At 39.3% G+C, this 27,321-nt stretch overlaps 2 protein-coding genes across 5 annotated transcripts in view; one reads left to right on the top strand and one right to left on the bottom strand.

The window, feature by feature from the left end:
- Setdb2 (SET domain bifurcated histone lysine methyltransferase 2) overlaps positions 1-14,175 on the bottom strand; it is a 38,951-nt gene extending 24,776 nt beyond the window's left edge. For both annotated transcript variants that reach the window (XM_048341394.1, XM_048341395.1), the window contains exons 1-4: positions 13,642-14,175; positions 10,675-11,042; positions 4,698-4,823; positions 2,574-2,639 (exon numbers count right to left, since the gene is read on the bottom strand). In XM_048341394.1, coding sequence (XP_048197351.1) covers positions 2,574-2,639; positions 4,698-4,823; positions 10,675-10,690 — 208 coding nt within the window. In that variant the 5' untranslated portion in view covers positions 10,691-11,042; positions 13,642-14,175. The remainder of the gene's footprint in view (positions 1-2,573; positions 2,640-4,697; positions 4,824-10,674; positions 11,043-13,641) is intronic.
- Positions 14,176-14,285: 110 nt separating this feature from the next.
- The window catches only part of Cab39l (calcium binding protein 39 like), a 95,885-nt gene continuing 82,849 nt past the window's right edge, over positions 14,286-27,321 (top strand). For all 3 annotated transcript variants that reach the window (XM_048341410.1, XM_048341412.1, XM_048341411.1), the window contains exon 1: positions 14,286-14,414. The gene's annotated coding sequence lies outside the window, so the exon portion shown is untranslated. The remainder of the gene's footprint in view (positions 14,415-27,321) is intronic.

Genomic DNA, 27,321 nt, shown 5'->3' with positions numbered 1-27,321 from the left:
AACTGTCAATTACCTAACTCTCCCTTAATTATTCAAAATATTTTTCTACTGTTGGCAGAAATATACATTTTTATTTTGGTAAATTCACTCTAAGCTATTCAACTGTCAAGTGATTACTTTTGGCCACTTCAAAAAAAAAAGCCAACTAAGAAACCTCAACTTACTTTTAGTGGAAAATGAGTTGTTTTAGTGGAAACGTAGCTATTTCAGAAAGTTAAAAAAAATAATAAAGTTGCTTAAAATTAATTCCTTGTTACCACCTCCTGAATTTTAAAAACCCGACTTTGCTAAAATTAATGTAATCCTTTAAGGGGTTGTTAGATGTTTGAGCTGAAGGTATTTGCAGGAAGAAGCTTTCTCTGAATTCCTTGTAATTGTCTACAAACAGATCTTCCCAAACCAACCCAATCAAACCAATTGTTATAAACTCTTCCATGAAGTTCAACCAGGCAGGAGTGAGTCATCACTGGTGAGGAGGGAAAGCTGGTCTCATTCCCACACAGACATTATCACAAACTGTATACCTCCTGTCTGCTCCCCTCAGGGCCTTTCAAAAGTCATTTGCCCTTCCACTAGTGTTTCTTGGCCTCATCTTCTGAAGGGATCCCTACCTATCCCCTATTAAGATGGTATTTTAAACTCTCAAATCTCATTGCTACTTTGAATATTTTCTGCAATATTCCTATGAATATAAAAATTAAAAGTTAATAACCCAGTCAGGCACTGGTGGCTCATGTCTGAAATCCTACGTAGGAGAATGAGATCTGAGGATCACAGTCCGAAGGCAGCACTGGCAAAAATGTCCCCATGAGACTCTTTATCTCTAATTAACCATTCAAAAACCAGAAGTGGAGCTGTGGCTCAAAGTGGTAGAGTGCTAGCTAGTCTTCAGCAAAAGAGCTCAGGGACAGTGCCCTGGCCCTGAGTTCAAGGCCCACAACCAACATTAACAACAAAAACAACAAAAGAAGTCAATAAACCTGTATGCCTTTTCTTCTATTAATCTAACTTTATCAACGTCATTCACAATTGCAATCCCACCACTGAGATAGGGAAAACTCCCAATGTTATTGAGGGGAGGATATTTTCTTCAATTACCTATATTTTAAAAACTATTTTAAGCTATTGAAATTGAGATTACCAATGGAAAATGAAACATTTTTGTCTTCCTAAACAGACTGGTGATTTAAGACTATAAACTCAGATTTAAAAGCTTTAAGGTTTCAACTTGAGTAACACAAAAACTAGTAAAATTTGTTGACAATATCCAACAGCATTAATTAAAATCTGGTAGCATATACTTATTCAATACTTTAGCAAGCCGTTATAGGCTAAGATTCATAGTGCTACTGACTAAATATTGTCAACTTTTAGTTCTTCTAGTCTTGGTACATATAACAAGAAATATGTATTTGGTCTGCCTTGTTCCTGACAGTGTTCCCCAAATCCTTGTAATTTCCTGAGATGAGGTGAAAGGAACATTTGCTGTCATAGTATGAATTTAGTTCCTCGTCACTGACATGGGGCTTCTAAGTCTTGGAATCTCTATAGTAAGAGTGATTTTGGTATGAGAGACAACCAGTGAGTGGGATCTATAGAGGGCTTCAGGATAGTGGCCAGTTATCAGAAAAAACCAACATACAATTACTGGATTGGAACTTTCAGCCCCTTACTACCTCCGTACCATTTCCAGGGAATGTAAAGGGGCAAGAGATTGAGTTATCACCAAGACAATGATTTAATCATTCATCTCTATGAAAAAATTCTTAAATAATGGGGTTCAGAAAGTTTTCAGGTTAGTGAAAGCATCTGTTAGGAGTTTGGGTACATTCTCCAATCTCCGTAGATGTGCTCTTCTGTATCTCTTCATCTGCCTATCTGTATCCTTTCTAATACAATAGTAAGGGTAGGAAAGCATTTTCTTGAATTCTGTGAGCTGTTCTTAACCTGCAGAGAATGTTGTGGGAACCCAGGTGACTCAGAAGTACCAGAGGCCCAGGGCTTGCAATTGCCATCTAACGTAGGGACAAATCTTGTGAGACTAATCCCCTGTGTGGTCCACACACACTGAGTGGTTAGGGTCAAAGCTACAGCCCACTAGTATTCACAGATAATCGGAGAATTACTTGCTATATCGAAAAACCATTTTTTTCTTTGTCAGGTGTTGCAAAAAAGAAACAGGTTTTTCTTTTCTTGTTATTGCTAATCTTTCTAAGCTGAATTTGCTTAAATTTCAACTACCATCTATCTATACTAGAATATTCCTTTCTAATATTTTTCTTCCCAGAAAGCAGGTTAAAATGGCTTAGAATCTTGTGACTTCTAACTACAGACTTTTTGAAGAATACATACATTTGTTCAGTCTTCCCCTAGGATGCCTAGTGGGAAGTGCATTTCCTACCCTTATATAGACAGGATTTTTCATTTAAAAGAAACTGAGGCCTATAGAACTTAGTAATGTGGATTTTTCATTTCATTTCAAATTATATTTAACCGGAGTAACTAGGCTGGCCTACTCCATGGCAAGAAAATGCCATATAACACTCTAGAATTGGCATAAAAAATGTACGTACCCTTTACCAATGTTGAATTGTTACTTATAGTTGCTTCATTCACTAGAATCATTGCTTGGATATACTCTGATAAGAAAATAAAGAGAATAAAATGAAAGCAATCACTATCAGGTTTATTCAAGCTACCAATTTACAATTTACACATCTCATCTCATTTAATCTTCAACCTCCTCTGAGAAGTTTAAATGACGATCTGCATTAGGGACCAAGAAACTGAGGCTCAGAGGTTAATTTACTTCTAGCTAAAAGGACCAGAACTGGATTCAAATCTACATATATCTGACTCCTAAAGGATTTGGAAAGAACATTAAAATGAAAACAGCATTTTTCTACGCACATAATAAACATATATAATCATTACTGTAATAAAAACAGAAATGTCACGAACAATAATTTGGGGAAAATTTTTGCTTCCTCATGCATTAAAGACATATGCTCTACAACCAAAGGTTAAAGGCAAAAGAAAAAAAAAATCCAAAACCTTGGATGAAAACCTTGAATCAACTATGCACACAGAACACTAGTTTTGCTTTCACAAAACTAATATTCTGTTTAAAGCAGGCAAAACATGGTCATATGAGGGTATGTTGAGCTGGGAGGTGGGGGTGGGGTTATGGAGCTCAGCCACAGGAAGAGGGTTTTAAAAAATTTATTGTAAGGATGCTGAACAGGAGGTTATAGTTACATAACTAAGGCAGTAAGTAAATTTCTTTTAAACACTGTTATCCCCTTCCTCACATTTCTCCTGCTTCCCCCATGCCACTCCCCCCCCACCCAAGTTGCAGAGTTCATTTCCAACATAGTATCTAGTGAGTATCATTGTTATCCTTTATCCTGTTGTTTCTGAGATTCCCTGCTGCTTTCGTGGACCACATAAACTTATATACAAAACAAAGGGCACAGAAAACTAAAACAGAGAAAAAAAAAGGAAATAATTACGTACAGGACATAATATAAACCTCTTGTTTCCAATTCTTGGGAGTTCATTTTGGTATGCTTCATTACATATGGTCATTATATTTTAGGTTTGAATTCTGCAACAGAGCTAACTATGCAGCCTCTATACTTTTATATACTTAAGAATAACTGTCTGAATAGTGGGATAATGGATACTTTTCTTTGCTGTATTTTCCAATATATGCCAAATGTTATATAGTAAGAAGATACTGAGGGAATGTGTGGAGGTTGGAGAGATGGAGAATGATGAACGATATTGATCAAAGTGCATTGTACTCACAAACTGGCATGTGATGGAAGCCACTTTATACAACTGCTTAAACATAATAAAAAATGTAAAAGAAAAAAGATGAAACAAGAAAAAAAAAAACCTGATCCCAAGTATTCATTCAGAGGGTGAAATAGTCAAGAGTACTTGAACACAGGGTTCTGAGCTAATTGGGGGAGTAGCCTGAAGTAAAAAGAAGTAAATTCAGAAGCTATTATTCACAATCAGATTTATCCATGTTTACAAGATGTGCATGGTAAACTGAAATTTTAGGAAAAAAATTAAAAAAAAAAAACACAGAGTCAATGTTAGGTTCACAGAAAACAAAGAAATCATTTGCCTTTTATTTATTTATTTTTTAATTCCAGTTTATTTATTTATTTAGCCAGTCCTGGGCCTTAAACTCAGGGCCTGAGCAATGTCTCTGGCTTCTTTTTTGCTCAAGGCTAGTACTCTGCCACTTGAGCCACAGCACCACTTCTGGCTGTTTTCTATATATGTGGTGCTGAGGAACCCAGGGCTTCATGTATATGGGGCAAGCACTCTTACCACTAGGCCATATTCCCAGCCCAATTATTTGCCTTTTAAAACAAACATTAAACCAGGTACCAGTAGCTCACACCTGTAATCCTAGTTACTTAGGAGGCTGAGAGCTGAGGATCAAAGTTCGAAGTCAGCCCAGGTAGGAAAAGTCTGAGAGACTCTTATCTCCAATTAAGCACAAAAAAAGCCAGAAGTGAGGCTGTGTGGCTCAGGTCGTAGAGCATTAGGCTTGCGCAATAATGCTCAGAGACAGTGTCCAGGTCCTGAGATCGAGCACCAGGACTGGCACAAAAACATCAGAAGGAGAATTACCTATATGTCAATGGATAATATTTAGAATAAATTATCTGTTATACCTTTATTTGTAGCTGATCTATCTTTGATCTTCTGTTTTAATGAGTGTAGCACATTTTGTACTTTTTCAAATATGAAATCCACTTTTCCATCATCTTCTAGCTCCATCCAGAAGGCTTTTGCATCACCTAGAATAAAAGCAAGCAACTTAGGACTTTAATGGTGGTTTCTAAATAAAATTAAGGTTTAAGTGAGTCTGTCACTTTCTTTGAGGAAAAAAATATTTTGGTAATATTTACTTATAAAGAAAATAAAAGATAGGTGCTGGTGGCTCACACCTGTAATCCTAGCTAATTAGAAGGCTAAGATCGGAGGACGATGGTTCAAAGCCAGCCCTGGCAGGAAAGTTAGTTAGACTCTAAATTGAAAGTGGGCACTGTGGTTTAACCTTGACAGCTAAGGGACAGCACCCAGGCCTCGAGTTAAAGCCCATGACCAACCAACCAAAAAAAAAAAAAAAATCAGAACATGATCCAAGTACCTCAATTACTTTTGCTAACTTACATATGTGTGTGTATGTGTGTATATGTACATGTTGAAAACTTTAGTGATATCATTCTTGCATAGAAGGAAAAAGAAATGACTCCTTTAGAGTTATAATAATGAATTTATACATATAGGTAAAGAGCATTGTAAAAATTTCAGGAGGGGCTGAGAATGTGACTTAGTGGTAGGGTGCTTGCCTGGCATGCATGAAGCCCTGGGTTCCATTCTTCAGTACTATATAAACAGAAAAGGCTGGAAGTGGCATTGTGGCTCAAGTGGTAGAACATTAGCCTTAAGCAAAAAGAAGCTCAGGGATAGTGCCCAGACCCAGAGCACAAGCCCCAGGACTGGTAATAAGAACAACAAAAGTTTTAGGAATATAGCCAGGCATAATGGCACATATTTATAATCTCAGTACTTGGAAGGTTAAGGCAAGAGGATCTTGAAATACCAAGGCCAGCTGGGGCTATGTAGTAAAACTGTCCCCCTAAAATAAAACCAAGCTGAGTACCAATCTTAGCTACTCAGAAGGCTGAGATCTGGAGGACTGCCAATTCAAAGTCAGCCTGGGCAGAGAAGTCTACAATATTCCATTTCTAAGTACCAAAATAGCAGATTGTTTGGAGGCATGGCTCAAACAGTAGAGCAAGTATGAGCAAGAAAGCCAAGCAAGGGTCAAGGTCCTGAGCACACACATTCACACAAATAAAAAACCAGAAGCAACCAGAAAGTTTCAGGGATACAACGAGACACCTTAATGTCTGCTGAAAATAACTATATATCCATTAATACTGCTTTTTTTTGCCAGTCCTAGGCCGTGAACTCAGGGCCTGAGCACTGTCCCTGGCTTCTTTTTTGTTCAAGGCTAGCACTCTGCCACTTGAGCCACAGCGCCACTTCTGGCCATTTTCTGTATATGTGGTGCTTAGGAATCGAACCCAGGGCCTCATGTATACGAGGCAAACACTCTTACCACTAGGCCATATTCCCAGCCCCTAATACTGCTTAAAAAAAAAAAAGTCTTTTATGTTAACTGTAATCACATGAAGAAAAATAATATTTAAAGTTTTTACAGGTGAACTTATATAAAGAAGCCAATATTTCTAATGCTCTGTAAGCTAACATCTAATTCAAAATTTTCCTAGGGAAATAATCTCTTTTTTTTTTTGCCAGTCCTGGGCCTTGGACTCAGGGCCTGAGCACTGTCCCTGGCTTCTTCCCGCTCAAGGCTAGCACTCTGCCACTTAAGCCACAGCGCCGCTTCTGGCCATTTTCTGTATATGTGGTGCTGGGGAATCGAACCTAGGGCCTCGTGTATCCGAGGCAGGCACTCTTGCCACTAGGCTATATCCCCAGCCCGGGAAATAATCTCTTTAAAGTTAAAAACAAGAGAAAGGAAATGAAAATGAACAAAATACAAACCTCACACTAGTACCATGTTTAGAAGTGATAATTTTTTTAATCATATTTTAAGGACAACTTATAAAGTGTTAAGATGACCAAATAAAAGTAGACGAAATTAATTAATAGGGCCCTAAACACAGACGGGATATAATAATTACACTTTAGAAAAGTCACTGAGTAGCCATTGGAAATATTGACAGCAAGAGAGACTTTAACAAAATCTAAATCCCAAACCTCTAAGTTTGGTGATGGAGGCAAAACTTTCATAAGGAAAGAGGCTTAGTTAGAATTCTGGGTCACAATTCCTACTGGGAGAATCGCCTTTCCCAAAGTGGATCTTGGGCTAATTAGAGCTGCTGCTAAGTGGCCTCAGGAGGAGGACTGTTTCCCCGTTAACATTTTGGTCTGACGCATACTACACAAAAAAAGCATACTTTTAAATTCTCTGTAGCACAGCCCAGACAAGGTTTCAACATCTGAAACAAATTCAGTGTGAGAGGACAAAAGGCTATGACAAAGGTTGCTTCTGTGCTGCGCTAATCAAGTTTACTTTTAGATGGAAGCCTACTGAAGAGGTATAAGCCATTTATGTTGTGCTTACACATGTTTCTTTGAAAGATCACACAGAAGCCAAACTTGGTGATTTAATCTCAGAACTTGGGAGGCTGTGGCAGAGTTTGATGTCAGCTTAAGACTATATACAGTGTCACCTTGTCTCAAAATGAAATAAAAAACAAAACCCCCCCACCAAATACAGCCAGGTGCCAGTGGCTTATACTTATAACTGGCTATTTAGAAGGGCTGAGATCTGAGGATCATGGTTTAAAGCCAGTCAGGGTAGGAAAGGCCATTAGACTGTTATCTCCAATCAACCACCAAAAAGGCATAGTGGACTGTGGCTCAAGTGGTAGATTGCCAGCCTTGAGTAAAAAAATCTAAGACAACACCCAAGCCCTGGGTTAAAGCCCCAGTACTGGGGGGGCACACACACGCGTGCGCACACTCACACACACACAATTAGATCACTCAGGTGGTAGTGGGAAGAGATTAGAATGGCTTCCATCTTTCTGTCTCAGGTAACCATACTGATAGTAATGCTATTCACTGAGGTAGGAAATAAAAGGTAGAGTGACAGGTGAGCAAGTCAAGGGGGAGCAGTTCATTTTACAAACTGAGTAGTCATCCCAGCCCCCACATTCTTTTTTATAAGTTGAATCTAAAGGGTTGATTTCAGAAATTGAGAGCAGAATAGTGGTTACTCACACTAGAGACAGAAGGGGAGGGGAAAGATGGAAAGAAGGTTGGTTGGTAGATACTAAGTTAGTTAGCGAGGAGAAAGACATTCTGTTGTCACCATAGGATGACAGACAACACATAATGTATATTTTTAAAAGTTGAAGCAAAGGTTGGACTGAAAGTATGGCTCGAATAGTAAAGTGTCAGACATAATCAAGAAAGCTGCTCAGAGCCAGAGGCCCCGAGTTCAAGCCACAGTACCACAACAACAAAGAATTAACAAAAAGAATTATTTCTACACTTTTTTTTGAATGGTCATGGGTCTTGAACTCAGGGCCTAGATATTGTCCCTGAGAGTTTTGCTCAAAGTTAACAATCTACCACTGTGAGCCACAGCTCCACTTCCAGTTTACAGGTGGTTAACTGGAGGTAAGAGTCTCATGGACTTTCCTGTCCAGGCTGGTTTGGAACTACAATCCTCAGATCTCAGCCTCCTGAGTAGCTAGGATTAAAGACTCAGGAGCCACCAGGGATGGCCAAAAAGTAACTTTTTTTTTTTGGCCAGTCCTGGGCCTTGGACTCAGAGCCTGAGCACTGTCCCTGGCTTCTTTTTTTTTGCTCACTGCCACTTGAGCCACACCACCACTTCTGGCCGTTTTCTATATATGTGGGGTTAGGGAATTGAACCCAGGGCTTCAGGTATATGAGGCAAGCACTCTTGCCACTAGGCCATATTCCCAGCCCCAAAAAAGTAACTTTTGATAGCACTAAAATCTTCTGGATTCACAGATAACTGAGTTCTAGTGTAACATGCAAAAAAACAGCAATAAGGGCTTACTGATTCTACTTCTTAGTGATTATGGAGTTACAGTATCTTACAGAAATGACAGCATATAAGCAATTACTCTGATGTGGAATGGTTACATTACTTAAAAAGGCAAAGTAACCACTTAGTTGTAGAAATAACGAATAAAGACAACATTGGTAGTATAACTAAGAAACTAGCACATAGTATGCAGAGAATGTACAAGATCTTGAGTTCAATTCCCAGAATCTCACTGACAAATGAATGAATTTAAGAAAACAAAGCCAATCAAAAGAATACAAAAACTACTTCTGTAAAAAGAAATGTAAATACGCAAATCACGTATAGTATGTATTTACATGTATGTGTGCATATATAGGAGATGTTGTTAATCATAGATTAAATTGCTTATGTCAAAGGGACATAAGACCCAAATAATTTCCAATGGCTGAACTTGGGACAATTTAAGCAATTAAACTGGTAAAGCAATACTGGAATCTAACTCAAGTATAAAGTAAGTATTTATGAGTCCATACTGACATAAATAATGATTGACAGAAAAGATAAATTGGGGGTGGGGAAATGAGGGAGGTAACAAACAGTACAAGAAATGTACCCAAGGCCTAACATGAAACTGTAACCTCTCTGTACATCACTTTGACAATAAATAGAAAAATAAAATAAAATAAAATAAAAATTTGAAAAAAAATAAATGAAAAGATAAATGGGGAAACATTTGAGACAAATAGAACAAAAGTGAAAAAGAAACACTAAAGTCTGCTGTCAAGTGGTGGAGAATATCAAATCCCACTTCTCAAGCAAGAGCTGTACTTAGTGATTTACTTCCAATTGGGACAGTAGTACAGTATGGCATCAGGTGTGGTGGTACACACATGTAATCCCAGGAAGCTGAGGCTGGAGGATTTTGAGTTGAATACTATACTGGCCTACATAGAGAAATTCTCTCTCCAAAAACAAAAATAAAATTGAAGGACACACAAGGGGATAGGTGGAGTTGGAAGAGGGAAAATGAAGAAAGGGGAGATCAAAATGTATCATACAACTACTTGAAGATAATAAAAATATAATTTGAAAATTGAAGGACAGTAGATTTGGGAAGTGTAACAAAAGCATTAACTTGACAGTGGAGAAACTGGGTGACACCACACTTGCTATGTGGTCAAGCCCAGTATGAACAATAAGAGCTCATGCCATAACTTGTACTGGTACTATAATATGATAAAAATGGCTCTTTACCCTTGTGATTTTACTCCTCCAAATCTGTCACTCCATCTAATTCTAAGAAAAACTTCAGACATTAATTCCAACAGAGAGACAGTCTACAAAATATTTAACAAGCCCTTAGAGACTACCACAGCCAAGAGTAGCCTAAGTGAAATGAAACATAACGTGTTATCCTGAATGGAATCCTGGAAAGGAAAAGACATATGTACCAGAGGCAATCTGAAAAAATTATGGAATTTAGTTCATAATAAATACCAGTAAAAAGGTTCATTAATTGTAACATGTACCATCCAAATGTAGATATTAAAATGATAGGTGAAACTCAGGACTGAATACATGGGGAATGCTCTATACTATCCTCTCAATTTTTCTGCAACAACTAAGAAACATTAATTCAAGAAGTCAATTTTGGGGGCTGGGAATATGGCCTAGTGGCAAGAATGCTTGCCTTGCATACATGAAGCCTAGAAAAGGCCAGAAGTGGCGCTGTGGCTCAAACTGGCAGAGTGCTAGCCTTGAGCAAAAAGAAGCCAGGACAGTGTGCTCAGACCCTGAATTCAAGCCCTAGGACTGGCAAAAAAAAAAAAAAAAAAAGTCAATTAAAAAAAAAGTATATCACAGTACTGATTTAACATTACTGATTGGCAATACATTATAAAATCAATCAAAGCTGATAGCTGAGAAGAAAGCCTTAATTCCTTCTAGTCTAGAAGTCACATGGAAAACACTAAAAATTCACAATCTAGCTTAGGTTGCCTATAAACTTTTAAATATAAAGTTTAAAAATGTGTTCTTCAACCTACCATTTTTTTCTCCCATTCTTTGGTGCTGTTGACAAACGTAAAATTCTTCAAAATTAAGTTTGTCAAAACACTGAATATGTGCCACTTTGGTGAATGTAACTGGAATCCAACTGTGGTCTCTATGAAATTTGAAGTCTTCAAAGAAAACACACCATCATTATGCATTCTAAATCCAGTATTCCTTGATACTTGAATATTCAAATAGAAACTGTGGATGAGAAAACTTCAGAAATGACACTAGTTCAGCCACAAAACAGGCGCAAACATCTTCATCAAATAAGCATTTATAGTCATATCACATCACTGCCAATGTCTTTATAAAAATAAAAATCAACTCCATTTTTGAATCCACAAATTCATGAAATATTCTGTAAGAAAAACAAAGAGTAATGCGTATTTATAAAGCACAAAATACACAAGAAAAAGATATTGTTAAAGTAGTATGAACCATTACAAAGAGAATATAAATGAGCTGGACAAGTGTACAAAATATAAGTTATGATAAATAAGGAATTATAAATATAATTACCTCTAATTATACAAATTTAAAATATGTTAACATTAATACACCATTAAACTATATCCCATTTTAAATTATTTTTAAGTTTTAAAAATAGGGATAGTATTATTCATTGCCTTATAATTATTTAAATAGTGCCTGACATACAGGAAGGACTTAATAAGTACTAACAATTATTATGCTCTCAGTATATAACTCTAAAACAAAATTCAGATATTAGAATATATATTTATACCTTTTTATTTATAACATATCTGCACTTACTTTCATCACTCATGTTTCATACCCTCAAGTACATAAGCAATTTTTTTTTCTCAGGCAAGGCACAGTGACCTGAACTCATAACTTGAAAGGAGGAAGTAGAAGAATCCTCTTCCAGGCCAGGCAAAAGTATGAGACCCTATCTGAAAAATAAACTAAAAGCAAAAGGACTGAGAATGTGCTTTAAAGTAGAACTGTGTTTGTCTAGCAAAAACAAAGTTACAAAGAGAAGTGGGTAAGAGGGAAGAAATAAGGCTATATGCAAATGGGTATCTATGGGTAATCCTAACCACTTAGGATCTCAATCTGAATGTCACCGTTTGAAGACAGCTTGGGCAAAAAAGTCTGAAGGACCCCCCATGTCCAATTATCCAGCAAAAAGCCAGAAGTTGAGGCATAGCTCAAGCCCTAAGTGAAAAAGACAATGGAGAATATGAAGCCTTTGAATACAAGTTCTGATACTGGCACACACATATACACAAAAAGGTCAGATTCTCAGTCAATTAATCAAAAACTACGTATGAATTTTAAGTCTATCTAAATTACATCATGGATAGGCTAAAAATGAAAGGAAGTGAAAAACTATATGTCAGTATTTTTAAATTTTATTTTAATTTTATTAAATAAAAATGTAGCAGTAAGAAACAAAGAAAACTACTTTCCATTGAAAATCCACAATAAAGACCTAATACTATGAACTTTTATATACAAATATCACTGAAATATATAAAGTAAAACTTAAAGAAATAACATGGAAAATACACAATTGAAAATTGTAGTATGAAGAGACTAAATTGGCCTCAGAAACTGACAAATAAAATAGGCAAAAATCAGAATAAAAAAACTTTAAGGTCTTGAGGTGTGGCTCAGTGGTCAAAGGCTTCCTTTGCATGCTCAGGTGCCCTGGGTTCTACACTCCAGCAATCTCCCCACCTATTTAAATAACAGATGAATAAACTTAGTTTAACAAATATTTTCTGCATCAGGGGGCTAGGAATGTAGCTTAAGGGTAGACTATTTCCTAGTATGCTGATGTGGTAGTTTCAATGACCAGAAATACACGTGGCCACACAAAATGGCAGTTTATACCTGTAATCTTGGCTTTTGAGGAAGCAGAGATTGAGATAACAAAGATTTAAGGCCAGCCTACAGAAAACAATGTGAGACCCTCATTTCCAGCAGTTGATTAGGTGTGGTAGTAAACATCTGTCATCCCAGCTAAAAAAGCTATGGAGGCCACAGAAGGTAGGAGGATTACCACCAAACCACTCTTGGATTATAGATGCAACAACATTAAATAAAAGTGTCCAGCAAGAGATTAAGAGCAGGGCTTATACTAGGAATACCTTCGAAAGTTTAACATTAGAAAGTTGGCTCACTGGTGTAATCCTACCTACTCAGGAGGCTGAGATCTGAAGATTGGTTCAAAGCCAGGCGGGGCAGGACAAGTCCAAGAACTAGAAAATTGGAGGTGGCGCTATGGTTCAAAGTGGTAGAACGCTGGAGTCTTGTGTAAAAGAGCTCAGGGATAGCTCCCAGGCCAAGTTCAAGTCCCACAATCGACAGAAAACAAACTTGAAGTTTGCAAATTTGAATTCCTGTTTCAAAGAAAGAATGAAAACTAGTCTTAGATGCAGAAAACCAAAATCAAAACTACTGAATACAAGTTCATCAGTGAGGAGGAGGTGGACTTGAACACACTTGGCCACCAGTGCTCTCATTCAATATTGTCCTGGAAATCTAAGAACAAAACAAAAAAACCTACGATTTAAAAAAAAAAGTCTAAAAATTAGGCGAAGAGAAAAAAGCTATCCGCAGAATAAAAATACCACAAAACCACGAAAGTCAAATAAGGTGTTGAGAAGAAAAGTTAATTCATGAAACAGTCATGCGGGAAAATGGCTTTTCGTGATAAGGAGGGCGGGGGGGCCCAACAGACCCAGCCAGGTTTGAAGAATCCTGGTTTTGACGACCCCATTTTACCACTTTAGACACCCATTTCCGGGACCTCCTTCATTAACATTTACACAATGCACTGCAGGATATTTAGTTATTTACATACATTCTTGCACCGCACACGACTTCTTGGGTGGTGGGGTAATGACAGTCTGCTCTTAAAATCTAATCTCAACTCAGAGATCCTGGACCGGTTGATTTGATTTATTCGGGGCTGGTATTAACCTTACCTGCGAAATGAGTCGGTGGTTAAACCTTCCAAGTTCAGTTTCTGGATTTGCTACTGCAGACTTTATTTCCAGCAGCGCCTTCGGAAGGCCTCGGGTTTCCCAGATGCTCAGGAATCATCTCCTTGCGGCATACTGGGAGACAGGTTTCACATAGAGGCCGAGAACAACGCGGCTGCCGGGTCCTCCTCCAACCCGGGATTGCACGAGGGTGCACGGCTTCGGTGCAGGCCCCGCCCTGCTCGCGCGGCCAGAAGCTGGGCCAGGGTTGCCCGACCCTCCCACCACGGCGACTCGGCCTCAAAGACTCCGTCCTCTTCTCCAAGCCTCCCGCCAGACCCGAGGGCGGCGCTCCAGGCTCATTCCCGACGAGGGCAAGCCGGCAAGTCTACGCCTCCTCCCCACCTCAAGCCGCTGTCAGTCCACGCTCGTCCCTGTGGCCTGGAAGTACTTTGCCAAGTACTAGCCCTTACCACTCGGTCAGCGCGCAACCACGAATGTCCAGGCCTCCCTGAAGCGAACCACTAAATGGGAGCCGGACGCCAACCGAGCCCATCACCCCGACCCAAAGCCGAGTTGCTTTTCCCACAGGGCGGGCGCCTCACTGGGCCGGCCCGAGCTTCCACCGCGGGTAGCGCCGAGGCGTTCCGAGCGCGCCGCTTCCTGATTGGCTATCAACGTTCTCGGCTAATCTCGCGCGCCCTGGCTGGCCCAATGGGGTTGCCCGCGGTCTAGAGGCCCGCAGCGGTGGAGTGGTGGTGCAGCTGTTTCTTTGGGTAGGTGTGTGGGTGCCATCTTGTGTGTGGCTAGGGCTGGGGTTCTTGGTGTCTGGGAGCTTATTTACCGTCTGATTTTTGTAGAGGGTCCTGGGGGGAGGACAGGGGAAGTGGAAGGGTCTGAGTGATGAGACCTGGCTCATTCTCACTTGCCCGGAAGGATGAGTTTCCTGGGCCTGAATCTCATGGCGTGTTAAGGGGAACAAGGCGTGGTGTGGCGACCCAGGCTTTGGTCTATCCCTAATTGTGGGCTTTGTTAGGACTGTGATGTCTCAACGTTGACCCCTTGGTTTCCGAGAACTCGTCCAGACTTTATTCTCGTTAAGGTTCAGATGATCGATTCTCTATTGCTGGTTAATGGAGGCTGGCTTCTGAATTCAGAAAGGTGCAAAGCTGAACATGGGAGAGAGGAAAGAGATTCCTTACCAACGAACCTCAAAGAAATCTCTTTGCTTTCTCTTCTTTGCCAGCGAACCAGCTGCCAAACCGTTGGCTCTGCTCTTGGGTTGCTCAAGTGACCCAGGCCACTCTTTGGTATTAGAGAGCGTCAGGTTGGAGCAGCCGAGTTCATTAGTGTGTGACCAGTATTCCTGCAGCGACCCTAATTTTATTTTAAATTAAGCTAAAAGGGCTGTGTTTTCATAAACAGGGTGAAACAGATGAAAGGAGACCGTTGGCAATCTTGATTTCCTGGTCTTGGTGGGTTGAAAATGTTCAGATCTCGGGGTCTTGCCTTGATATGTATGCTTGGTTGCCTGGCACGAAGCTGGAAGTGGATTTAGTTAGCATCCTGAGTTTTTCTGTGGGCTGAGAGGAAAGAGATAAAAATCAACTTTGTTGAAAACACTGCATCGTATTTCATTTGAAAGAAAATGTCTTACACTGAAAACCTAGCCAATGAGAAACCAATACTTTGTGACTAGCAGTTTAAACACACCTAGGAGAACGCAGAGATTTACACAGTGTAGCTTTTGGTCATTCAGAGTTAGCTAGTGACCCAATTGAGTCATCAATACACATGTAGATAGAAATCCCACAATTGGCATTTAAAGTTAAATCTGTTTTTAACTTTTTATCCACAGGCCTTATAAAACCTCAATTGTGAACATTAAAATATCACTAAATTGGGTGCCAGTGGCTCACACCTGTAATCCTAGCCCCTCAGGAGGCTGAGAGCTAGGATCTCAGAAGCCAGCCCAGTCAGGAAAGTATGTGAGATTCACTAATGAAGCACTAAAAAATCAGGAAGTGGCTCAAGTGGTAGAGTACTAGCCTTGAGCACAAAAGCTTAGAAAATGTTAATTATTTCATTCATTAAAACGTCTACATATTAATGTTGAGTGAACAAATAAAAGAATACAGTAGTTGGGGAAATATAGATAATATGCTTTTTAGCCTGATGGAAAATAAAATTTTAATTTGATTTTTAGAAAACTTGACTTTCTACTTGGACTGAATTAATTTGTAGCTCCTAGGTTATGCATTCTGATGCCATACCTTAGATGTTGCCAGTCTCTTAAAACATCTTCACAAGAATTTGAAAAATGAGTCACAATGAAGAATGAACCAGCAGAGCGCTGGTGGTAATCCTACTCAGGAGACTGAGATTTGAGAATTGCACGTAGATGCCAGCCAGCCCAGGCAGGAAAATTCATGAGACTCATCTCCAATAACTACCAGAAAACTGGAAGTGGAGCTGTGACTCAAGTGGGAGAGCTCTAGCCTTGAGCTGAAAAGCTCAGGGACAGTGCTCAGGCCCAGAGTTCAAGCCTCAAAAAACTTCCGGACCGGAAAAAAAAAAAGCCAGAAGAATTGAGTATTACTGGAGAAAGAAAGCAGAGTTTTCTTGGGGGAAGAAGAAAGCAAAACCCCCAGGTCTAAGGGATATTTTTTTCTCAAGACTTTGTCAGGATTTTTCTTTGTAATATTGGCACAAGATGATCTATCTTTTCCTAATTGGTGGGCTAGACCCTTGCCTTTGTTAATGAACTAATTGTCTTATCTCTAACCTGTTTTATTTTTTAGGATTGGCCAGTTTTGAAATAAGAGTTTAGCATGCTTTTTATAGTTTGGGCATATAGCCCTTCTGCCTGCTCTTTCTACAGCAGTGTTTAGGCCCCAAGCAGCAACTGAAAGTTGCCTCATCCTGCTTATTGATTCTCACAGCATTTGTCCTTTTATCACATGTTCAATACACATCCTTTTCTGTTATTGTTGTTGTTATTGGTTGTGAGGCTTGTACTCAGGCCTTGGGGACAGTCTCTGAACTCTTTTGCTCAAGGCTAGTGCTTTACTACTTTAAGCTACAGCACCACTTCCAGTTTTTGAGTGGTTAATTGGAGATAAGTATCTCACGGGAACTCATTGGGACTTTCCAGCCCAGGCTGGCTTCACATTGTGATCTTCAGATCTCATTCTCCCAAGTAGCTAGGATTATGGGTGTGACCACTGGCACCCAGCTTTCCATACACATCTTATACATCCTGGACCATGCATCTTATTCTGTTTTTAATCCTTAGAGTTCTCCTGTATCTCTTCCAGGGACTCCCTTCCCTAGTCCAAGGAAGGTGTCAATTGTTATAAAATTATAGTTTAAGAATGAACTTTGTTAAACTCTGAATAGCATGGATCTTCCTTAAACACAGCTATCCTGTGACCCCTTACTTAGTCTTTTATTTATTTTGGCTGCACTGGGGATTATTTGTTTTGTTTTTGTTGCCAGTCCTGGGGCATGGACTCAGGGCCTGTGTACTCACTGTCCCTGGCTTCTTTTTGCTCAAGGCTAGCACTCTACCTCTTGAGCCACAGTGCTACTTATGGCTTTTTTTTCCCCTATACATGTGGTGCTGAGGAATCGAACCCATGGCTTCATGTATACGAGGCGAGCACTTTACTTACCACTAGGCCATATTCCCAGTCCCCCTTATTTAGTCTTGACTAATTTTTACTCCTATCCCAATCCAGTTAATAAGGAAAGGCTTATAAAACTTTGTATATGTGTAAGATTAAGAACTCTTACTATGGAAAAATATAGTTAACATGATCTCTCAAGCAAGAATATTGAAAGAATGGTTTACGGAAAGTACATAAAATCTGAATAAATGAATATCAGATTAACCTCAGTATCTTAGCTTTCTATTGCTGAAGGATAATGGTTGCTTTTCTAGCTTTTGGGGCTTTTTTTGGGATTGAGTTCTTGGGGGGGGCGGGGCGGAGGTGTGTTGCTAGGGATTGAACCTAAGGCCTTAAACATGCCAAGCAAATATCTACCACTGAACTATAAACTAGCCCTTGACTTAAGGTAAAAATATCGTGACTTTAGGTGTATTATATTACACATATAACTTGTGTAAGTTTAAATAATTTCTAAAAACTAGGTATCTTCACATCCCTTTACATTTTATAATATACTCTGAAGATCTTCACAGGTGTGATTTTATTTTGTTTTATATGCTGTTAGCAATGCTTGAACTCTGAATTGTGCTCTCATTTGAACTTTCCTTCTCACAGCCAGAGCTCTACCACTTGAGGCATTCCTCCAATCCAGCATTTTTGCTAGTTAGAGAGACTCTTGAGGACTTTTCTGCCTGGGCTGGCTTTGAACTGTGATCCTACTGGTCTCAGCATCCTGAGTACCTAAGATTATAATAATCACTTTACATGAACTATGTTAAGTGACTAAAACAAATTTGCACTTAGATTGGTATGTTACACACATCTCAGCATAATCTCATGGTGTTGTGCCAAGTCGTAAGAAGACCACCGAGACTCAGACATTCCGAAATGCAAAAGCAAGGCAAGGCTTTATTTAAGCGAGCTGCAACTCGGGCCTCATCCTACCCACCGACACAGCGGAGGCTAGGAGGGAGCCCCGAGCTGTGATTACACAGGGCTTATAAAGGCAAAGAACAAGGTTACAAGAATCAGGTGTTCAAGCAAGCAAGATTAGGACACAGGTACAAATCTGATTGGCTCAGGGTTCGATTCTAAAATGGGGTTCACGTGGTAAAATGGGGTTCACGTGGTAAAATGGGGCCTGACTTCAAAGTCTGGCACTTCAATGGAACATACAAATATAGGTTATTTTTTCCCCATTTCTGGTGACATACTGTTTAGTTAGAAAAAAATGGTAACACCGTTATAATTAATGTAGTGTATCTTGACAGCATAGATTCAAATCTGTTCATTTAATTAAGTATAATAAAGTCAGTAAAAATTTCCCACAGGACTGTTTTTAGGTACTTGGAAAAAAAATGAGAGAAGATAGCACTTCTTTATCACATTTAATATGTTATTTTTAAGCTGAAAAACTAAATTACATGTAATAATCTTTTTTTCTTTTAAAAATGACTTTAACTAGCTAGGTGCCAGTGGCTCACACCTGTAATTTTAGCTACTCAGGAGACTGGTATCTGAGGATCACAGTTTGAAGCAAGCCTGGCCAGGAAAGTCAGTGAGATTCTTATTTGTAATTAACTACCAAAACCAAAACAACTCCAGAGTGAAGCTGTAGCTCAAGTGGTAAAGCTCTAGTGTTGAGCAAAAAAACTCAGGGATAGCGCCCGGTCCTGAGTTCAAGACCCAGGACACAGACAAAAGGAAAATTACTTACTTTGGTGTTGGGGATTAAACTTAAGAGTCTCTTACATGCTAAGCAGATAGATACTCTATTAATGAGCTATACTCCCAGTCATTTAAAACTACTGGACTACTAGAAATACCTTGCTTTGTATAATAATTTTTTTTTTTTTTGGCCAGTCCTGGGCCTTGGACTCAGGGCCTGAGCACTGTCCCTGGCTTCTTCCCGCTCAAGGCTAGCACTCTGCCACTTGAGCCACAGCGCCGCTTCTGGCCGTTTTCTGTATATGTGGTGCTGGGGAATCGAACCTAGGGCCTCGTGTATCCGAGGCAGGCACTCTTGCCACTAGGCTATATCCCCAGCCCCTGTATAATAATTTTGATAATCTAAACTGCAGCATTGAGTGAACATTTTGAGATGACTACATGAACATTGCTGTGTTTCATATTACCTGAGTGAGTATATTTCTGGTCTTTAGTTCAATACATTATGGGGATAAATTAAACAATATGACTAAATAAAATGATTTGCAACTGAAATTGATATAACCTGAATTGTGTTTTTTAAGCAAGTACTTTAATCGTTGAACTGTATTTCATGTATCCCAGCCCTATTTGGCTTTTTTGGTGGGGGAGGGAGGGATAAAGAGATTCTTTTCTAGGGAAACCTGCAAGTTCTTGTAATATGATTAATGTATAATGTATAATTAATTAATGTATAATGTATAATTATGTATCTATCATCTGATGAATTGAAGGGTAAAAGATATTATGTTGCAGCACACGTAATTGCATGCAGTAGTTGTAGGCTCAAAAAGGTTCAGAGAATAGAGAGGAATCAACATCAGCACAGGTTTATGGGGGGACGCCCGCCCCTGCGCCCCCCCCCCCCAGCCCCACAGAGAAGCCTCCAGCCAAAACTAGAAACTCACGAACTGCTTATTTAGTCTGAGGTATTGTCTGGTGGGGAGGGCCGGGGGCAGGATATGAAAGTAAGAAAGTGAGAAAAGGATAATATATGAAATGGGTTGCAGCTGGAAAAAGTGAGGAAGTAAAAAAGTGTCAGTTCAAAGAAGTGGTCTGTTGTCAGCCAAATGTATTACTGTTAGTCAAGGAGAGAGGGTAAGGTGGGAGAGTTCATAAATCAAGGCATTGGTGTGGGACCTCAGGATAAAGGACACCTATCTATTTGGACCATGAAATTTATGCCCTACCTTAACTCTTAGGCTATATTTTTTACATTGTCACAGAAAAAATTCTGATCAAAGCAATCTTGTCTCTTCTGTTATGATTTATGAACCTTATGGTGGTTAGGCTCCTAATAGTTAAATTGAGGCACAAATAAGGTAGGTAAAGAAGTATGTCCCTCAAATAGTGGTTAGTTTCTTTAATTGAAATTTTATTGTAAAGGTGATATACAGAAGGGTTACAGTTACATAAGTCAGATAATGAGTCCATTCTTTTTGAACAGTGTTAACCCCTCCCTCATTTTCTCTCACCTTTTCCCCTTAGTCTTTTTTTTTTTTTTTTTTTTTGGTCAGCTTTGCGGCTTGAACTCGAGGCCTGAGTGCTATCTGCCTCTTGAGTTCTTTTTTACTCAAGGCTAGTGCTATTTTGAGCCACAGCCCCACTTTTGGTTTTTGAGTGGTTAATTGGAGATAAGGATCTCACGGGGACTTTTCTGCCCAGGCTGGCTTCAAATTGGAGTTCTTAGCTCTCAGCCTCCTCAGTAGCTAGGATTACAGGCATGAGCTACCGGTGCCCAGCCCCTTAGTCTCTTTTATTACTAGGGTCTAGTCTACCCTGTACTTTCCCATCTCTATCTGATGGTGTTTTCCACTGCCAAGAATAACATTCCTTTGACAGATGCTGTTACTAAACCCAGGTCTGGCTGTTCACTGAAATGGCCAGAGACTCAAGGACAAGTTGTTGGGGCCAGGAAAAGAGTTATTTGAAAACCCATCAAAATAAAGAAGAGGGGAGAGTTAATAACAAAGACTATCACAGAGAACTTCCAGCACAAAGTGTTTTTCTAGGGGTGAGAAAGAATGAGCTGGGAGATAATGAGTGTGAAGTCTACATATTGAAGGAGGTGTCATTAGTTATCTGAGGGCTCTGTTTTATTTTGTCCTACTGGATTAATTAGTTTTTTTTTTTCTTTTGGCTAGTACTGGGGCTTGAACTCAGGGCCTGAGCACTGTCCCTGACTACTTTTTGCCACTTGAGCCTTAGTGCCACTTCTGGCTTTTTCTATATATGTGGTGCTGAGGAATCGAAACCAGGGATCATGTATGTTAGGCAAGCACTAGGCCATATTCCCAGCTGGATTAATTAGCTTTGAGACAGAACATTTGTCTCCTACTGCCAGTCCTTAATGATTTTTAGATATGTATCATTTTGCTGCCTGATTGGCATTTTGCTTTGAAGAATGAGATTGGTCAATCCTTGGCCCATACTTGGATGCTATCAGAAGACCAGCAATTAGTCTGGGTTCTGTTAATTTAAAGAAAATTTGTAAATTTTAGAACATTAATCCCTAAATTCCTTTCACCAGGAATAGCTAAGTCTTCACTTAAGCATTAAAATACAAAAAACAAGCCAAGTGGAGTGGCACAGACCTGTTAATTCCAGCATAGGCCACACAAGACCCTTTTCCAAAAACAGAGCTACAAATAAGTAAGTAAATGCAAAAGGCATCTTTCCAGGTAGAAGAGGGGTTTAAAAAAATGGACAGTTTTAACTTGTTAGGCTTGGCCAGAATTAGTTGTTTAAAAGTTCATCTAAGAGCAAGTGAAGCTGGAGAGGTTATTTTGGTTCTTTGTCACAGTGAGCTAAGGCTTAACCTCCTCATCCTCAGAGTAACAGGCTTTATTCCATCTCAATCTCTCCTGTGAGAAACAAAGTAACTCCTTGGAAGACAACTCCCTCCTGAGTATACACTGCAGCATTTTGTTGATATCAGTTGACCTTTGACAAATGGTTGTTCATTTGAAAATTGTTTCTAGTAGAATAAAGAATTTGGTGGGGAGATCTGACTTATTAGTTCCATCAGGCTTTATGTGTAAAGCATGATACCTATGGAGAATATTCCTCAGTTACAAATGGACAAATAAAAACATCAGTACCTTGACAAAATGCAAGCAAGGACAAAAGAACAAGCACAGATGGCCTACATGAAAAAAATCTTGTAATTAAGGAAATATTAAGTATATAAATACTATTAACTAGCATATACCAAAAAAAGCTCTTAGTCCATGTATGAACTTGTCACTGTTCTAGAACACAATTTGGCAGAATAGATCAAGAAACAAAAATATTGCTGGGCGCCCATTCTCACACCTATAATCCTAGCTACTTGAGAGGCTTATATCCAGTCCAGGAAGAAAAGTCAAGACTCTGCCTCCAAAATAACCAGCAAAAAGGGGAGCATGGCTCAAGTAGTAAGAGGGCTAGTTAAGCTAGCAAGCTAAGAAACCTTGAGGTCTTAAGTTCAAATCCTAATACCAGCAAAAAAGAAAGAACAAAATGCAGTAGACCCTACATTTTCTAGGAAATATAATGTCGTAAGGAAATGTAATCAAAATTTTACGATCACAGTCTTTTTTTTTTTTTTTTTGGCCAGTCCTGGGTCTTGGACTCAGGGCTTGAGCACTGTCCCTGGCTTCTTTTTGCTCAAGGCTAGCACTCTGCCACTTGAGCCACAGCGCCACTTCTGGCCATTTTCTGTATATGTGGTGTCGAGGAATCGAACTCAGGGCTTCATGTATAGGACTCAAGCACTCTTGCCGCTAGGCCATATTCCCAGGCTCCACAGTCTAATTTTGTATTTGTGAAAAACTGGAAAATATACAGCAGTAGCCGAATGGTTTTATAAATTAGGGTACATCTATGATGATAGACTATTTTTCAGCCTTTTAAAAGGGATTCTTTCTAAGCATATTTAGAAACATAGGCTTCTTAATAACCAAAGTTTTGTGTTGCTTATGCAAACTGAAACTACCACCCGAGACACACACACACACACACACACACACACACACACAACAAAGAGATTTCATTCTTGGTGGGAACACAAATGGTGCAGTCATTAAACAAGCCTTCATCTTATAATTTAACAATCCTATTCCTACACTGAAATTTACCAGCAAGATATGAGAGCTCTAGTGGTTTATCATCATTGCTGTAGCACTTGGCATTATCACTTCTTTTTTTTTTTTTTTTTTTTTTGGCCAGTCCTGGGGCTTGGACTCCGGGCCTGAGCACTGTCCCTGGCTTCTTTTTACTCAAGGCTAGCACTCTGCCACTTGAGCCACAGCGCCACTTCTGGCCATTTTCTGTATATGTGGTGCTGGGGAATCGAACCCAGGGCCTCATGTATATGAGGCAGGCACTCTTGCCACTAGGCCATATCCCCAGCCCCGGCATTATCACTTTTTGTTTTTAAATTTTATTCATTATATGAGAAGGGTTTTTGGTAAAGTGCTCGCCTCATTATATGAGATAGAGAATAATATCTCCCAATTTGTAGGCCTCTCTGATGGAAAATGAAATTAAAACTTATATCAGCCTCTGCAAATATTTATAGCTGTTGTAGTTGTAATCATCCAAAACTAGAACAACTCTGACATCAACTGGGAAATTAATTTTTTATCTGTAAAATGTAACAGGAACAATAAAGCAAATATATCTAGAAAGTAAGTAGGACTAGCTACATACTGATTTGTAAGGCAAATATTAAACCATAAAACATCTTATTAAAAGTTTCTAGACAACTGGTCACAAAGCAAAGATAATTAAATATTTAAGAATGAGCCAAGGGAAATTACAGAAAAGATGAAATCTTTGAAAAAATTATATAAATTGGAAATGAAAGGATCAGAAATGAAATGGCAATTAGAGAAAGCTAGAATTCTCCAAATATAAAAACACACTATGACAGTGTTGACAAGCATAGAACATTGTGACTGCTAGTGACACTAGATTTCAAATTTAAAAATGGTTAAGATTATTTATTTTATATTCTTCATTTTGCCACAATAAAATAAGCAAACCAAAGGAATGAACTGGAAAATCAAAGTACAGTTACAACACTAACAGAGGTTGAAAGGGACACTGAATCTAGGTGTCCTAGAGCAGTTAACACTGAGGGGTAGTTTGTAAAATGGCCGGATTTTAAAAATAAAGAAAAAAAAACTTGTATGCAATCACTAATTTAGTCACTAGAGGCCAATGATTTAAACATTTCTGCCTTCGTAACTGAGCTTTCATTAAAACCCTATCCAACGGAGTTCCTTTGTCAGTGAGTACATGAAAGTATACTGGGAAGTGTTAGCTCAGAAGGGCACTGGAAGTCCTGGCCCGCCTCTTCATCCCTTGCCCAATGCATCTCTTCCAATGGCTGTCTTGATTCTTTTTAGTAACCTGATAGTAGTGTCACTAGAACTCCTGGCCAAAAAAGCAATGTTGGAGCTACACTTTCCCTTGCATTAAAAGAAAAGGATTTTTTATGTATATATAGATGAATTTTTTTCTGCCAGCCAAAACTGGACAGGGAAAATGTCAGTTCCCAATTTCTAGAAAAGATAAAATAAGCCAGGAGAGATGCATATGTAGACTTGGCTGTGTGCCAAACTGGGCCATGAATCTCCTGGCACCTGGGCTCTTGAGGCAGGCTGTTTTCACTCTCAGTGTGGTATCCACTGCAGGGACTAGGGAACCCTAGTTCCTAGGGTTCCTGTTTACTACATAAAATACTTTTCCTGAGTTTTGTGAGCTGTTCTGGAAAATTATTAAACCTGGGGAAACTTGCACTTGTACTTGGTTTGTCAAAAGGATAGTCCAATCAATACAGGACTTGCAATGGTGTCTGAAGTGAAAGGCAGCTGTGGATACTCTGGTGGGGGTGGGGGCAGAGGGGTTGTCTGTGCTGATTCTATGCTTCTGTTCAGTTAGTCTCCTAATTTAATTATGGGACACCCAGTTGATATCCAGTGATTGGTGTGAGAAAGAAATTCATACATTTGCTGTCCTGTGTGTGAGTGTCTAGCACGCATGGGAAACATCTGGCCCCCGAGCCAGAAGGCCTTTGAAATTGTTTGGTACATGATGCAGTTACCTTCCTAAATTGATCATTTTGCATGATCCCCAAAATGTTATGCTATCCAAATGGTCCTTGATAGAAAAAAGGTTTCCTACCCCTAAGTAAACAGTTCACTTTCTTCTTACAGGTGTATCAAAGGTAAATGGGCTCAATTTAATGAAAAGGGGGATATCAGATTGCTATATACAGCAGTTACACCTGTAAAACATGAACAATAAAGGAATTAATAGTAATTTAAAACAAGGTTCTTAGTAACAGTAAAAATAAAGGCCAAATATAAACTAGGGAAGTGCACATTTCTGGAAAGCAGGGCTCATCAGCTTAGTAATTGACAAAGTAGATTTTAGTCCAAAAAACATTAAGATGGAGGACATAAATTTTAAGTTAAATTCTACATTTCACAGTAAAGGTATTTTAAATTGTCTGGTTCCCATTGGATACAACAGCTTTGGTAAAACACAACTACAAGAGATGTAAGGAAAAAAAATAGATGGTAGTACTAAGATAACAATATACCTCTCAAAGTAAGCCAGATTAAGTGGACAAAAAGTTAGATAATAAGATTTTTTCAAATATGTAGCAAACTCACAGTCCTCTAATGGAGACTGTGTATGTAAGTCCACATGGAATATTTTAAGTCTATTTATATGCTATACCATAAATAACACCCCAATTGAAAAAAATGTCAAACCACATGTAATAAAAATAAAAAAAATGTCTAGATTTCAGTAGGATGAAGGCAACCACCTAAATCCAAATTTCTCAATATATTCTCAAAAAAAAAATCCATACAAAGTTTAACATCACTTTAGCTAAGGAGCACCATTTGAAATGATTATGTGAAGTGGACCCTCAGTCCAGCATAGCTGGCTCCGAGACCCACACAGAAGTGGTGAGTAAGGTGCAGAGTATGAAGAAAAGAGGAGAGGGGATCAGGACCTTGGGGCAGCAGAACCCGGGTGAGATAATTCCCACAGCAAGGAAGCCCCACCCCGAGTAAGCAAATAGAAGAGGTGCTAAGACCTGTTAGACAAAAGGGAGTAGAAAGCATGGAGTCTCAGAACCCTCATACTGGGGAAAGAGGCTTCTTGGAATGGGCACCCGAGCAGTGGGGGCTCAGTAGTAAAGCAGAAGAAATTACGAATGTTGGTGAAACAGAATAGAAGGTTGGATAAACACTTTCCTACCCAAAAAGGAGTCATTGGTAAAAAGAAAAATAACCCATACTTTTTCTTTTTTCTCTTTTCTGGTCATGGGGTCTGAGCACTGAGCTTTTTTGCTCAAGGCTAGCACTCTACCACTTTAAGCCAGTGCTCCACATATAGTTTTCTTCCTGGTGGTTAATTGGAAGTAAGAGTCCACAGACTTTCCTTCCTGGTTTGGCTTGGAACTGTGATCCTCAAATCTCAGCCTCCTGAGTAGCTAGGATTAGCCACTGGCACGTGGCTCCCACTTCTTTAACTAGGTATTGTTAAATTGAGAAACCTGATATGTCATATCCTGTTACATGGTTTAAGAAAAATAAAACACTGGGGCTGGGAATATGGCTTATCGGTATAGTGCTCGCCTTGCATGCATGAAGCCCTGGGTTCGATTCCTCAGCACCACATAAACAGAAAAGGCTGGAAGTGGAGCTGTGGCTCAGGTGGTAGAGTGCTAACCTTGAGCTTGAGCAAAAAGGAAGCCAAGGACAGTGCTCAGGCCCTGAGTCCAAGCCCCAGGACTGGCAAAAAAAAAAAAAGAAAGAAAGAAAGAAAGAAAGAAAGAAAGAAAACACTTCAAAATGAACAGGAGAGGGCAGACAACCTCCATATAAAGTTACTTTATTTTTTTTTGGGGGGGAGGTTTGTTTGTTTTGTTTTTTTGCCAGTCCTGGGGCTTGAACTTTGTGCCTGAGCACTGTCCCTGGCTTCTTTTTGTTCAAGGATAGCACTCTGCCACCTGAGCCACAGCGCCACTTCTGGCCTTTTCAGTTTATGTGGTACTGAGGAATCAAACCCAGGGCTTCATGTATATAAGGCAAGCACTCTTGCCACTAGGCCATATTCCCAGCCCCTGAAGTTACTTTAAATAGAAAAAATGAGAGGGGCTGGCAATGTGGCTTAGTAGTAGAGTGCTTGCCTAGCATGCATGAGGCCCTGGGTTCAGTTCCTCGGTACCACATAAACAAAACATAAATAAAATTAAGTCAATCTTTAAAACACAAAAACAAAATGAGAGTCAAAATAT

This window comes from Perognathus longimembris, chromosome 3 (assembly GCF_023159225.1).
Source record: "Perognathus longimembris pacificus isolate PPM17 chromosome 3, ASM2315922v1, whole genome shotgun sequence".
In the NCBI taxonomy this organism is placed as follows: domain Eukaryota; kingdom Metazoa; phylum Chordata; class Mammalia; order Rodentia; family Heteromyidae; genus Perognathus; species Perognathus longimembris.
Note: the sequence above shows the minus strand (reverse complement) of the source record. Positions and strands in the feature narration are given on the sequence as shown.